Source organism: Vulpes vulpes, chromosome 2, assembly GCF_048418805.1.
Source record: "Vulpes vulpes isolate BD-2025 chromosome 2, VulVul3, whole genome shotgun sequence".
Taxonomy (NCBI): domain Eukaryota; kingdom Metazoa; phylum Chordata; class Mammalia; order Carnivora; family Canidae; genus Vulpes; species Vulpes vulpes.
The window spans coordinates 134,896,713-134,911,824 of record NC_132781.1 but is presented as its reverse complement, the minus strand read 5'-3'; the positions used below and the strand labels follow the sequence as shown (position 1 = coordinate 134,911,824).

Below are 15,112 nucleotides of genomic sequence, written 5' to 3'. Positions count from 1 at the left end.
CGTGATATTCATTTGGAAGTAAATATGAAAGCTTTTACAAGCTAACATTCCCAAGGGAGGAATACCTTGAGAACATAACATTTCACTAGAATCAGTGAATTAACACTGTAGCTTTTGCTTTATTAGTAAAACTAATGTATTGAAGAGGGATGGGGGTGGGGATAACCACTGAATCTGCAAATGTCTTTCTTTCTATTAAAATACCTAAAGAAATTGTTGTATTACTATTAGGACTAATTTCAGAAGATTAAAAAAATGCAAAACCTATTTTTAACAGTTCTCCTTTTTCTCTTTTGAATCATTCATTTTTGCTCTTATAAAAAATGTCATTAAAAAAACCATTTGGGATTCCCTTTTTTTGGTAACTAAAAAGTTGCTTGTATATTTTTATGAACCCACTAAACTTAAACAGATCTCTTTAGAAAAATAATGTGGATATATTTTGCTTTCTACAGCCTGAAGAATGTTAAAATAGAAATGCTTTCTTGAATTCCCTCTTCTGGCTCAAGTTACTAGGTGGTCCCAAGTTACCAGAAGTAAAATTTATAAATCTAACCCCTAGTCTAGACATTTTCCAGCACTGACTGCAGTTCAAAAAATATTAATGTCTAGCCGGCAAAGTGAAACTCCCCCCAGTGATTTTGCAAATGACTAGAAAGTTAACCTTTTGCCAACTGCTCCTTCTGTGCATGGAGGTTATTAAAAAGAATCCAGGCATTTATAAGTATGGGCTTTTTAAGACTGAAACACCTTGGCTTGACCCTTTGTGTCTCCTTCTGTTTATTCAGGCTTGGCCTCTGTGGCTGGAATGTGTGAGCCTGAAAGGAGCTGCAGCATTAATGAAGACATTGGCCTGGGTTCAGCTTTTACCATTGCACATGAGATTGGTCACAAGTGAGTGAGTTTAAGAAAATCAAAATAAATTTTAGAACTCCACTCTTTTGAGCAATTCATAACTACTGTGTGGAACGCCTGTGCTCAAACATATTTTACTGCCTTTTTGTCTGATTTCAGTAGAGAATGTTATCATTTGGGGGTATTGGGATAAATCATCTTAAGAACTGGAGACTTGTTAAATAATCTTTCTGATTCAGTGACCCATATTTTTAGAGTGGTGAATGCACCACACTGAAGTTTTGTTATACAAATTTGAAATAATTTACCTTTAGCATGGTCTGCTCATCACCCAGCTCCTGTAAGTTACATTGTTTAAATGATCTTTCTTTTCCTCGAGTGACATTACCTATAAATTTAAAAATCATCATTGACACTACTACCATAAAATCTACTTTGAGTTTTCACTCTTCATATAGCTGTGAGCATACCTTTTCCAGACATAAAGTTTGTGCAATCAGTGCTATGGAACTTGTGTTTTCAGGTGTAATATGTCATTGAAATTTTTAAAAAATAAAAAATTATGTTACGAAGAATGGCAGATATCATTCTCATCACTTTTTAGAAGGATCTGAAGTTTTTACTATTTGCTTTAAATAAATCAGTGCCAAAAACTATCCTATGGCTATCGCTGTACATACACACACATAGCAGTAAAATCCTTACTTTCTTACTTTCAAGCAACAGGCAGCAGTAAATGTAAAGGCCTGCTCATGTGGAAGGAGAGAAATTTGAAAACTTTCAAAGTGTAGTCAAACATTTTAAACTAAAACAAGCAGCCTATTAGCAGGAACTCCTGACATTTGTATGATTTAAGTTTTACAGTCTGCTTTTTGGTAGAGAAATAGATGGGGAAAAAAGAACAAATAAAAATGAATGTTTGTTATATACTTGCCTCATTGGTCACTCCTGAGATAAATCTGTAGGTCAGCTTGTTTTTTGTTTTTTGTTTTTTTTCCCAAAGTGGAGATTGAAATGGAGTCAGTCTTTTGCATTATTTTGAAGATTGCAACTTAAATTTTACCACATTAGTGTTGATTTATGTATAAAGGCAAGTAACCTACAAGTTTAAACCTAACTTGATTCATACATGAGGAAAAGTCAGTACTGCACTTTTCAAGAAGGCCTAAAAATTTTGGTATTCTAGTTTTCATTGCAGAAAACAGCAAGAGAACAAAAGAGTAGAGCCCTCTTAACCAGTCAGTTTATCTTCTATGCACTTAAAAACCTGGCTCATTAATGACTGTCATAATCTTATGCAACCACACTCAATTTAATAGGTTCTGTTACATTCAATTAAATTGAAAGGTTAGGACAAGTAACATACAGCAGATGAATAATGTGTGTGTGAGAGCACCATTACCTCATGGACTTGCAAGTTAGTCAATGTCAACATATGCATTATAAGCCTTATTCTTGTATGGACTTACATACCTGAGGGGAGGGTTTATCTCTCTGTATCTTTTATTGAGATGAAGATTCTAACTGACTTACTCTCAGGCTTCCCAGATTATTTTTTATTGTTGTTGGCCTCTTGGGTAATTCCTTTTAATTCCTCCTAAGATGAATGGCTTGTGCCTTATATAGGCGATTGTGAAAGAGAAGTAAAATATGTATATACCTTTTAAGATTTATGTGCTTTGGAGTAATTTTATTTCACAGCTAATTCTTGTTTGATAATGTAGCTACTAAAAATGAAGTGGGGGGGAGCTACAAAATGCTTTATAATGAGAGCCAGAAGAAGTGCTTCCATTCAGAAATGTTATTTGACAAACTAAAAATCAGCTATCTTTCCATGTCCAATTGATTAATATGTTAGTATCCTCCATTCCCTTTTCTCCAGACAGCAAGTCAGGGTAGGTTTAACTTATCTTTTTCAATATATTGAATTATTATTTGCTCAGTTAGGGAAAATCTATTTCATGGATGCAGATCCCTTGTTTTTAAGATCTTAGGGCTTAGCTTTAAGAAACTTAGCAAGTCAACTCTGGCACAACTCATGGCATCTCTAAAATACAGTGTTCCCTATTCTTCCTAGGACAAAGCAACAGCCCTGGTAAATATATCAAGTATAGCTTTCAGTTAAAGTATATTGCAGTTTTATAACTTGTATCATTTAGTAGGATGGATGTTAAGTGATGCGATGATATCTGCAGATTTATCACAGTGAAGAATATTTGAGTTTCTGAGACGTGCCCCCATTAAATCACTAGACTGTTGGAAGATTTTCTAGTATTCTTTACAGTGTGTAGAATATAGTTTTGCCCCCTCATTATACTTGTATACTATCTATTTTGAACAGCTATTAGGATAACATTTTCCTTTTGCTAGGCTTTAGCGTCCTTTTTTTTTCTCCCGTAACCTCTATGGGGATCAAATTAGCCACTGCTTTTATTTCTCCCTGTGCCTTTGTGCAAACAAGAAATTAACTTTCATGTAAAATAAAAGATTGAGGATTTATGATGTATTTAAATAGCACGTCTGGCTTTAATGTAGCTATAAGCCAAAGACAAGTAATGAAACATTATAGAAAAGAATGCTCATTGAAAGTATTTTAAATTACTTATGTAATTGCTATAGGTTTCGGCAATGGAAAAGTATGATGTTGAGAAAGGGTGGCAAGAATTCAACCAGACTTCTTTTATTTTGAGAAAACTATCTAATGTTTCCATACTGTACAAAAATAAATAATCTTAAGAGTCATAAAAATATTCATAATTTTTAGGGATGCATGTTGAAGTATGCAGGACTGAAATGACAGGATGTTTGAGATTTGCTTTTAAAAGAAAATGGAAAAAAAAGGAGAAAGATAAGGGAAGAATAGCAACATTTTGAATTTTATAATCCTGATAAGTGTATGGATGGGAGTTCATTATGCTGCTGTCTCTATGTCTGATATTTCTTCACAAAAAAGAATAGGTTCTAAATAAATCTTTTATTTGACTCAGCTCATTTAACTAAATCATGATTTAGTAAACTATAACTCTGATTTTGACAAAATATATGGAAATGTTAAATGTTTTAGTGAAAGCTGCTGGTGTATATTGGTCTTGCTTTTGGAAATCAGTATCTCTGTTTGGTCTTACCAATAGGGATACAGAAGGTTGATTAGGAGATTTTTTTTTTTTTTAAGGAGATAATATATAAATTGTTAGGAAGCTCTTGAGGATAAAATTGTAAATTGTTAGGAAGCTCTTATTTTCTTCAATCTGAACTTCCTTTCTTCTGCTGCAAATACCTAGGTGTCTCTAAATGCTTGATCAGGGCTGTTGTACTTTCATAATAGAAAACTAATAATGAATACATAAGAGAATTTTAGTATTTGGAACTAATATTTAAGACTGTATTTGGGACTTTAATGCCTTTGTCTAGTTTTGGTATCAAAATATTGTCAGTCTTATAAAATGAGTTAAGTATTCTATGTTCTGGAAAAGTTTACTTTCCCATGAATATGTTTAAAAATATCATTTAAGGATAATTTACATACAATAAGGATGCATGCATTTTGTGTGTAGTTCAATGAATTATGGCAAATGTATATAACCGTTTAACCACCATCACATTCAAGATACCAACATTTTCATTACCAGAAGAAATCCCCTTGTTCCCTTTCATAGTCGATCTCCACTCTGTTCACCATTTTTCCCCTGGGCCCAGACAGCTGCTACAGATCTATTTTCTATCACTGTAGGTTAGACTTATCTTTTCTATAGTTACCTTTAAGTGAACTTATAGAGAGGAGACTCTTTGTGTCTATAGTTTCTTTCCCTTAACACAATACTTTTGAGATTCACCCATGTTGTTATGTGCGTCAGTAGTTTTTTTGTTGTTTTGTTTTTTCCTGAATAATATTTCTTATTAATAGCAGTAGCACTAGTTTGGGGCTATTATGATGACTAGAACTGCTGTGAACATCCATCCATGTACAAGTATTTATTTGGACATATATTTTCATTTCTCTTGGGTAGTACTGTTGGTAGTATGGTATGTGTCAAGATCACTTTACTATTTTTTCTAAAATATTTTTTACTATTTTTCTAAGTTGCTATATACCATTTTGCATTCCCCACTAGCAATCTCTGAGAATTCTGACTTCAAGATCCTTGCCAACAATTGTTTGTGTCTTTTCTATTTTCGCCATTATTATACATTTTAGTGGCATCTCATTTTAATTTTAATTAGTTAATCATCTATGTTTTGATGAATAATGATGAGCATCTTTTCATATGCTTGTCATTCATTGTCTTCTTTGAATGTCTATTCAAAATCTTTTCTCATTAAAAAAAAAACTGAGGTATTTTTTCTTATTAGTTGCAAAAGTTCTCAGTGTAATCTGGGTATAAAAAGTCTTTGTCATATATACATAATGTGAATATTTTCTCCAAGTCTGTTGTTTGCCATTCATTTTTAGTGGTGTTTTGTAAAAAAAAAAATTTTTTTAATTTTGATGAAATGTAATTGAAAATTTTTCTTGTATGGTTTGTGGGGTTGTTTGTGTGTGTATGTGTGTGTGTGTGTGTGTGTGTGTGTGTGTCTGTCCTAAAATGTCTTTGCCAACTTCAAAATTGTGAAAATTTTCTTCTACATTTTTGTCTAGAATTTTTATATTTTTAGATTTTATATTAAGATCTATGATCCATTTTGAGTTAATTTTTTTTGTATAGTGTGGGGTAAATGTTGAGGTTTTTGCTACCGATATCTAGTTATTTTAGCACAGTCTGTTTTTAAAAAATGTTGTAGTTTTCTTTTAATGTCTCTCTTTTTTTTAATCTTTATTTTTTTGGAGAGTGAAAGAAAGCATGAGGGAGGGAGAGGGCAGAGAGAGAGAGAGAGAGAGAGTCTAAATCAGGCTCCATGACCAGTGCAGCCCTCATGCATGGCTTGATCTCACAACCCTGAGATCATAACCTGAGCCAAAATCAAGAATCACATGCTCAACTGACTGAGCCACCCAACCACCCCTAATGTATTTCTTGACTTTTGGTGTCAGAATATTGTCATATAAATTGAATTAGGAACTCTCCTGTTTTCTAGAAGAGTTGGTAGACATAAGGTTGATGGTATTTCTTCTTTAAATGTTTGATAGAATTCACCAATGAAGCCATCTGAGCCTGGAACTTTCTTTATGGGAAAATCATTGATTAATAATTTAGCTTTTAAATTAAATATAGGATAGCATGTTGTCTAAATCTTTTGAGGCTTTTTGTTAATTATGTCTTTCAGTGTATTCATACTATTTCAACTAAATTGTCAAATTTATGATCATGATATTCTCTTATTGTCTTTTTAATGTCTGTCATATAAATAATGATTTTCCACTATTCATTCTTGATATTTGTAATTTGTGTTTTCTCCTTTTTTCTTTTTTTCCAGCTTTATTGAGATATAATTGACATATAACATTGTATAAGTTTAAGGTGTACAACGTGATGATTTGATATACGTATATATTGCGAAATGATTACCATGATAAGGTTAGTTAACACATCCATCACATCATATAATTACCTTTTTTTGTGTGTGTGGTGAGAACATTCAAGATTCACTCTCTTAGCAACTTTCAAGTATACAATACAATATTGTTAACTATAGTCACAATACTCTACATGAGACCTTCAGAACTTATTGTATAACTGGAAGTTTGTACACTTTGAATATCTCCCCATTTCCTTCACACCCTAGTCCCTGATAACCAGTGGTCTACACACTTTTTCTAGGAGTTGAGCTTTTTTAGATTACACACATAAGCAAAATCACACAGTGTTTGTCTTTGACTTATTTCACTTGTAATGCCCATTTGTCTTTACTTATTTCACTTGTAATGCCCACAGAGTTCATCCTCGTTGAAACAAATGGCAGGATTTTCTTCCTTTTTATGACCAAACAATACTCAAGTGTGTGTATTTGCATATCACATTTTCTTTATCCCTTTATCTGTTGATGGACACATGTTATTTCTAAATTGTGGCTATTGTGAATAATTCTCCAGTGACCATGGGGGGGTGCAGATATCTACTTGAGATAGACATTTCATTTGCTTTGGCTGTGTACCCAGAAGTGAGATTTCTGGATCATATGATAGTTCTACTGTTATTTTTTGAGGAAACTCCATATTGTTTTCCATAGTGACTGTACCAATATACATTCCCAATAAGGGTTCCCTTTTCCCCTCATTCTTGCTGGCATTTGTAATGTATTGTCTTTTTATATTAGCCATATTGACAAGTGTGACATGATATCTCATTGTGCTTTTGATTTGCATTTTCCAGATTATTGGTGATGCTGAGAACTATTTTCTTCCAGGAATTTTATGGTTTTTGATCTTATACTTAAATCTTTAATACATTTTTAATTAGTTCTCATGAGTTGTATAAAATAGAGGTCCAATTTCATTTATTTTTTTGCAGTCCAGTTTTTCCATCGCCATTAATTGAAGAGACTATCTTTTCCCCTTTGAATATTCTTGGCACTCTTTTAAATGTTAGTTGACTCTGTGTGTGTGTGTGTGTGTGTGTGTGTGTGTGTGTGTGTGTTTCTGGGCTTCCTATTCTGTTCCCTTGCCACCAGTTTTGTGATGCCACCAGCTGCGTTCTTTTTCAAGATTGCTTTGATAATCTTTGGGTCTTGAAACATTTCATACAAATTTTAGGATTCCTGTGAAAAATTTTATTGGAATTTTGATAGGAATAGTATTAAACCTATAGGTGGTTTTGGGTAGTTTGAACATTTTAACAATATTAACTCTTCCTATCCATTAACAAGAGGTATCTTCAAATTTATTTTTGTCTTCCTCAATTTCTTTTATCAATTTCTTATTGTCTTCAGTATACAATAATAGGTCTTTTACCTCTTTTATTAAGTGTATTTCTCTTAACTATAGGAAAGTTGCTGGAGGGGAAGTGGGTGGAAGGGCGGGATGATTGGGTGATGGGCGTTAAGGAGGGCATGTGATGGAATGAGCACTAGGTGTCATATGCAACTGATGAATTATTGAATTCTACATCTGAAATTAGTAATTAGCCTGATATATGTAGGCTAATTTAATTTAAATTTTAAAAAGAAAAAATGAATTTATTTATTTAAAAAAATTTTAATTGAATTAATCTTTTTTTAAGTTAGCTGTACAGCAAATGTAGGGCTCAAACTCATGACCCCAAGGCCAAGAGTTGCACACTCTACTGACTCAGCCAGCCAGGTGCCCCTGATTAAATTTATTTCTAATGATTTCATAGTTTTTGATGCTACTGTATATGGTAGAGTTTTCTTCATTGTTTCAGATTGTTCATTGTTCTAGTGTATAGAAACACAACTGATTTTTGCATGTTAACTTTTCTGGTCTGCACTTTACTGAATTTAGTTCTAACAACTTTTTGATGGAGTCTTTTGAATTTTCTATATACAAGATCATGTCATCTATGAGCAGTAATAATTTTACTTCTTCCTTTCTGATTGGATGGCTTTTATTTCTTTTTGCTGTCTGATTGGTATGCTTGAATGGAGAGGTGGGAGTATAGAAGATACTCTTGTCTTGTTCCTGGTCTTAGAGGGAAAGCTTAAAATTTCACCATTGATAATAATGTAGCTGTGGGGCAGTCTCACATAAAATGGCTTTTATGATGTCAGGGTTTGTTCCTTCTATACACCCACATTATTAAGAGTTTTTATAATGAAAGAATGTTGAGTTTTGTTAAATGCTTTTTCTTTATCTACTGAGATTTTCATATGATTTTTATTTTTCATTCTATTAATGTGATGTATCACACTGATTTGCACTGATTTGCATGTCTTGAGCTATCCTTGCATCTCAGGGCTTAATCCTTTGTGATCTTGGTATGCAATCATTTTAATGTATTGTTAAGCTTGATTTTCAATTATTTTGTTGAAAAATTTTGCATCTATATTCATCAGAGACATTGCCCTATAGTTTTCTTCTCTTGAATGTACTCTGGCTTTGCTATCAGGGTAATGCTGGTTCCTTGTAAAAGACTTTGGGAGTATTTGTTCCTTTCCAGTTTTTTGGAAGCGTTTAAGAAGGATTGGCATTAATTCTTTAAATGTTTGGTAAAATTCACCAGTGAATTTATCTGTCCCTGGGTTTTTCTTTTTTGGGAGGCTTTTAATTATTGATCAATCTCCTTACAGGTCTGTTCAGAATTTTTCCTTTTCTTCTATCTTATTTAATTTGTTCACGTATAATTGTAATTGTCCCTTATGATTTTTGTATTTCTATGATATCAATTGTAATGTCTTTTCTTTCATTTCTGGCTACCTTTAAGTGTTTTTTGTTTTTTACTTTAGTCTAAATTTTGTCAGTTTAGCTTCTTTTCAAATAAGCACCTCATGATTTCATTGACCTTTTGTATTGCTTTTCTAGTCTCTTACTCATTTAGTTCTTCTCTGATCTTTGTTATTTTTTAGTATAAAATTTGGCCATTTTTTTTCTTTCTTTTTTTTCTAGTTCCTTTGAGGCACAGAATTAGGTTGTTGACTTGAGATCTTTATTTTTTTTGTGATAAAAGCATTTATCACTATACTCTTCCCTTTTAGAATTGCTTTTGCTACTATCATAAGTTTTGGTATGTTGTTTTTCCATTAACATTTGTCTCAAAGTAGTTTTTTCTTAGACTATTGATTTCTTCTTTGACCCATTGATTGTTCAGCAGTGTGTTATTTAATTTCCATGTTTCTGTGAATTTTTCTTTTGATTTTTAAAAAGATTTTATTTATTTATTTGAGACACAGAGAAAGAGTGAGAGTGGCAGAGGGAGAGGGAGAAGCAGGCTCCCCACTCTGCAGGGAGCCCAATGCAGGGCTTGATCCCAGGACCTCTGGATTATGATCTGAGCTCAAGGCAGATGCTTAACGAGCTGAGCCACCCAGGTGCCTTTTTCCTGTTGATTTTTAGTATCATAGTATTGTGGTCATAAGAGTCTTGAAAGGATTTCAATATGTAAAAAAAATTTTTAGGGGGTGCAGTTATTATAAATATATATAATCCATACTCATTTTAGCACATGTTTATCATTGTGCCAACTATAGAAGTAAAAAATATCAACACCCACCAATCCCATCATAACTGAAATTGAAATTGTTCTATTTCATCGTGTTTATTTTTGTTAATGGATGTATGCACATATACTATATATGTTATTATTTTTATTAAGTTTTTTATTTTAATTCCAGTATAGTTAACATACAGTGTTTTATTAGTTTCAGGTGTACAATATAGTGATTCAGCAATTCTATACATTACTCCGTGCTCATCATGATAGGTATGCTCTTTAATCCCCACCACCTATTTCACCCTTTATCCCACCAGCCTCCCCTTTGATAACCATCAGTTGTTCTCTATAGTTAAGAGTCTGTTTCTTGGTTTGTCTCTCTCTCTCTTTTTTTTCCTTTGCTGTTCATTTTGTTTTTTAAATTTCACATGAGTGAAATCATGTGATATTTGTCTTTCTCTGACCTACTTAGCATTACACTCTAGCTTCATTCATGTTGTTGCAAATGGAAAGATTTCATTCTTTTTTATGGGTAAATAATGGAATATTATTTATATATCACATCTTCTTTATCCATTCATCTGTCAGAGGACACTTGGGCTGCTTCCATAATATAATATTCTATTATAAATTTAAGTTTGTTATCACTTGTGTTATGACCTATTGTGTGATTTTTTCCTGGTTAATGTTATGTAGGTGCTTGAGAAGAATGTGTATCCTGCTAATGTTGGATGGAAAGATCTGTATACTGCCTAAAGTGTAGTTCGAGTCATATTTCTTCATTTTCTATCTGAGTGATGTATTGTTGAAAGTGGGATATCAGAATACCAACAATTATTATATTGTTGTTTATTTCTTGTCTTAGTTCTGTTTGTATTTGTTTTACATATTTAGAGAATCCAATTTTGGGTGTGTACATATTTATAATTTCTATATCTTTTTTATAAATTGACCTCATTATTATATATAACCTGCTTTGTCTCCTGTTACAACTTTTGAGTTAAAGTCTGTTTTGTCTGGTATTAAACTTAGCTATCTCTATTCTCTTTTGGTTTACATTTGTAGGAATATCTTTTCCATCTGTTCACTTTGCACCTATTTTGTTTACTTAAAGCTGAGATGAGTCTCCTATAGGCAGTGAATAGTTCAATCTAATTTATTTATTTATTCATGAGAGACACAGAGGGTGAGAGGCAGAGACACAGGCAGAGGGAGAAGCAGGCTCCATGCAGGGAGCCCAATCCCAGGACCGCAGGAACATGCCCTAAGCCAAAGGCAGACACTCGACTGCTGAGTCACCCAGGCATCCCTTATTTTTTTTTTAATCTCTTTAGCCACTCCAGGTTTTTTTATTAGAAAAATTAATCCATTTACATTTAAAGTAATTATTGTTATGTAAGGACTTAGTAATGCCATCTTATTGTTTGCTGACTCTTAATATAATTTCTTTCTTTCTTGCTGTCTTTGTGAACTGATAGTTTTCTGTGGTGGTTTGTTTTGATTCCTGTTTATTTGTCTTTTGTGTATCTACAGTAGGTTTTTGCTTTGTGATTACCATTACCTGTGCATAAAACATAGATATAATAGTCTGTTGTAAGACAACAGCAACTTAACTTTCATTACATACAAAAACTGTCCTTTAATAATTTCCCACCATATTTTACATTTTATGTTCCAATTTATATATTTTATATGGTATATCCATTAAAATTACTGTAGCTATAGTTCCTTTTATACTTATATTTATTCTTTAACCTTTATAACAGAATTAACATACCATCATATTATAATATTGTAATATTCTAAAGTTGTCTATATTCTTTACCAGTGTGTTTTATATTTTTATAGTGTTCTCATGTTACTTATCATCATTCTGTCATTTTCAGTTTGAAGAACTCCCTTAAGCATTTCTTGAAAGGCAGGTCTAGTGATGATGAACTACTTCATCTTTTTTTGGCCTGGAAAGTTTTTATTACTCCTTCATTTCTGAAGGACAGCTTTGCCAGGTTAAGTGTTCTTGGCTGGCAGTTTTTTTCTTTCAGCACTTTAAATATATCCAGTCTTTCTTGGTCCCAAGGTTTCTCCTGAGAAATCGGATAATCTGTGGGGGTTCCCTTGTATGTGAGACATTTTTTTCTTACCATTTTTTTTTTAAGATTTGATTGATTGATTGATTGATTGAAGGGAAGAGAGTGAGTGTGAGCTTGGGAAGGAGCAGAGGGAAAGTCAGAGAACCAGCAACAGACTCCATGCCAAGCAGAACTTTGATGCAGGCCTCAATACCACAACCCATAAGATCATGACCAGAGCCAAAATCACTAGTCATTGGCTCTACTGGCTGAGCCACCCAGGCACCCCCCCTTACTGCTTTTAAAGTCCCCCTCTTTGTCTTTGATTTTAGACAGTTTTATTTTTATTTTTATTTTTGTAGGTGTAGATATTTTTCATTTGAAACTATTTGGGCACTTATGAGTGTCATGACCTTTGATGTCTAATCTCTCTCCAGATTGCTGCCCTTTTCTCCCACTTGTCTCTTTTCTTTTTGGAACTCCAATAATGCTTAGATAGATTCTTTTAGTAGTATTTTGTTATTCACATAAGCTTTCTTCACTCTTTTTCATTCTTTTTTCTTTTTGCTTCTCTAATGGGATTCCAGCATACTTTTCTTTGAATTCACTGGTCCTTTCTTCTGCTTTGTTGAGTCTGCTTTTGAAGTTCTCTATTCAATTCTTGAGTTATTGTGTTCTTTAGCTCTAGGATTTCTGTGGTTTTTGTTTGTTTACTTTTTTTTTTTTTTTTTTAAAGAAAACGGAAGCCTGCTTTTATTGATGCACACATTGACAGACTTGCGATTGGAAGGGGCGGTGACGTTAACATGACACTGGTGGTTAACGCAACGGAAACATGAGGACAGGGGATGGCTTTGCAGGGACATGGTGCCTTCATAAGTTAGGGAAACGGACTGCTAACTGACTGCCCTTTCATTTCATGTTCTTCACAAACTCCTCTCCCTTTTTGATGGAGGCCTTCAGCTCGGGGATGGCTTCTGCTATCATCTTCTCTTCAAAAGGGGAGATCTTGCCAATGCCTAGATTATTCTCGATGCCCTTTTTCCCCAGCAGTAATGGTGTGGAGAAATAGGCACAGTCTGCTTCCTAGGATTTAACAAAGGAACATTCGACAACTCCTTCCTTCCCATTCATTGCATCCACAAGGGAGAAGACAAACCGAGCTCCAGCGTATGCCATGGACAGGGGTGGCAGAGCCTGCTCCAGCTTTGGCCTTCACCACCTCCGTGCCGGCCTCCTGAATCCGCCCAGTGACGGCTGTCAGCTGGTCCTGGGGAAGATCCACCTTGGGAGTGCACTGAGAGATCAGGGGGATGATGGTCTTCCCAGCATGACCGCCAATGACAGGAACATTGACTCACGCGGGATCCAAACCCTTTAGTTCTGCAATGAAAGTGTTGGCCCTGACAATGTCCAGGGTCGTCACCCCGAAGATTTTATTGGGGTCGTAAGCTCCGTGTTTCTTGAAAACCTCCGTTGCAATTGGGATGGTGGAGTTGACCGGATTTGAAATGATGCAGATCATGGCCTCAGGGCAATGCTGGGCGCAGGCAGCAGTCAGGGTGGCCACAATTGAGGCATTGGTGTTGAACAGGTCATCCCGTGTCATGCCTGGTTTTCTTGGGACTCCGGCTGGAATGACCACCACATCGCAGCCTTTGAGGCAATCCGGGAGCTGCTCAGGTCCGAGGTAGCCTTTCACGGTTGCTCTGGTCTCGATGTGGCTCAGATCTGCGGCCACTCCGGGTGTATGAGCAATATCGTAGAGGGTCAGGCGGCTCACTAAGGGGCTGTTCTTGAGAAGCAGCGCAAGGGGCTGCCCAATTCCTCCCGAAGCCCCAAGCACAGCTACTTTAGCATTGTTCTGGGTCGAGGTGCTGAAGCTGCGGCGGAGAGCGGCGCCGGCGGGGCGAGCGAGGGCGGAGGGCATGGTTGGTTGGAGCGGGCAGGGAGCCGAAGAGCAGGCGCAGGAGCCGGCGGCTGGCAGGTGACACCAACGACCTCCACACTGCACAGGGCCTCCCGGCTCCGCTCTGCCCGGCCTCGCCTGTTTGTTTACTTTTTAATGATCTCTGTTGTTGAATTTCTTATTTTGTTCACGAATTATTTTTCTAGTTCTAATTTCATTTAGTTATCTATTTGTGTTTTTCTACAATTCACTAAATTTCTTTAAAAGAATTATTCTGAGTTTTTTGTCATACAGTTCATAAACATCTATTTCTTTAGGGTTAGTTATTAGTGCTTATTAGTGTGCTTTGATTGTAGAAATTTACTTGATTCCTTGTGATCTATGTATCTTTGCATTGGTATCTGTGAGTTTGAGGAAGCCATTTCCTCTTCCAGTCTTTCACAGACAGCTGTGTTGTGGGGCTACTGATGTGCTTTCTTGCCCATGCTGGCTGCATGGCTGCCTAGAACCACTGTTCAGGCTTCCTGGTTGGTCAGTGCTGGAGGCTGTGCTCAGCAGTAGCCAGATCCGGTGCCTTGCTTACTTGTGTGGGTGAATCTCTAGAATGGGTCCATTGGCTGGGACAGACCACCTGGTAGAGACCCAAACCTAATAGAACTATTGATCAAGTTGCCTGGCCAGAATAGGCCACTGGTTCAGCTGTGCACTTGTCTTGAGCCTGACTGGTTGGGATCTCTGCTGAAGGGTCACTTGTATCTAGCAGGAATGTGAAGTGCTAATTGCTAATAAGCTGTGTCCTTTCTCTCTCTGTTTTTGGATGGTTCTCCTAGTGATCCCAATGGCACAATGTTTAAGTGGTTCTCCTAGTGAATGTCTTGGAATGCTGGGGGAACTGGATGGCCATGTTGGGCTCTCTTTTCCACTGGAGAATCTGTAGGCTCAGGGGGACTTGGTGTAGGGTTGCATTGGCTTGGGAGAAGGATGGTGTAGTCAAAGTAAAACTGTTCCTCTTACCACTCTAATGTGGCTTTTCTTTTGTTGTTGTTGTTCGTTATGGAGGTGTTTCTGTCTCACACTGAGTTCTGAGATCTTCACAAAGGTGTCTTACCTAGGATTATTTGCTAGTTGCTTTTTCTGTTAAGGGGGCTAAAATTAGGAATTACCTATTTTGCCATCTTGCCAATGTCTCTTTTATTCGTGATCAATATAGCTTTAGGTTTTTAAGTGCTATTATTTTC

General features: G+C 35.4%; 1 protein-coding gene and 1 pseudogene across 1 annotated transcript in view; one reads left to right on the top strand and one right to left on the bottom strand.

Moving 5' to 3' along the window:
* The window catches only part of ADAMTS6 (ADAM metallopeptidase with thrombospondin type 1 motif 6), a 289,076-nt gene that overhangs the window by 120,360 nt on the left and 153,604 nt on the right, over window positions 1-15,112 (top strand). Inside the window, exon 9 of the mRNA XM_026019499.2 lies at window positions 789-894. Within this exon, the coding sequence (XP_025875284.1) occupies window positions 789-894 (106 nt within the window). The remainder of the gene's footprint in view (window positions 1-788; window positions 895-15,112) is intronic.
* On the bottom strand, window positions 12,701-14,006 carry LOC112907316 (malate dehydrogenase, mitochondrial-like; annotated as a pseudogene).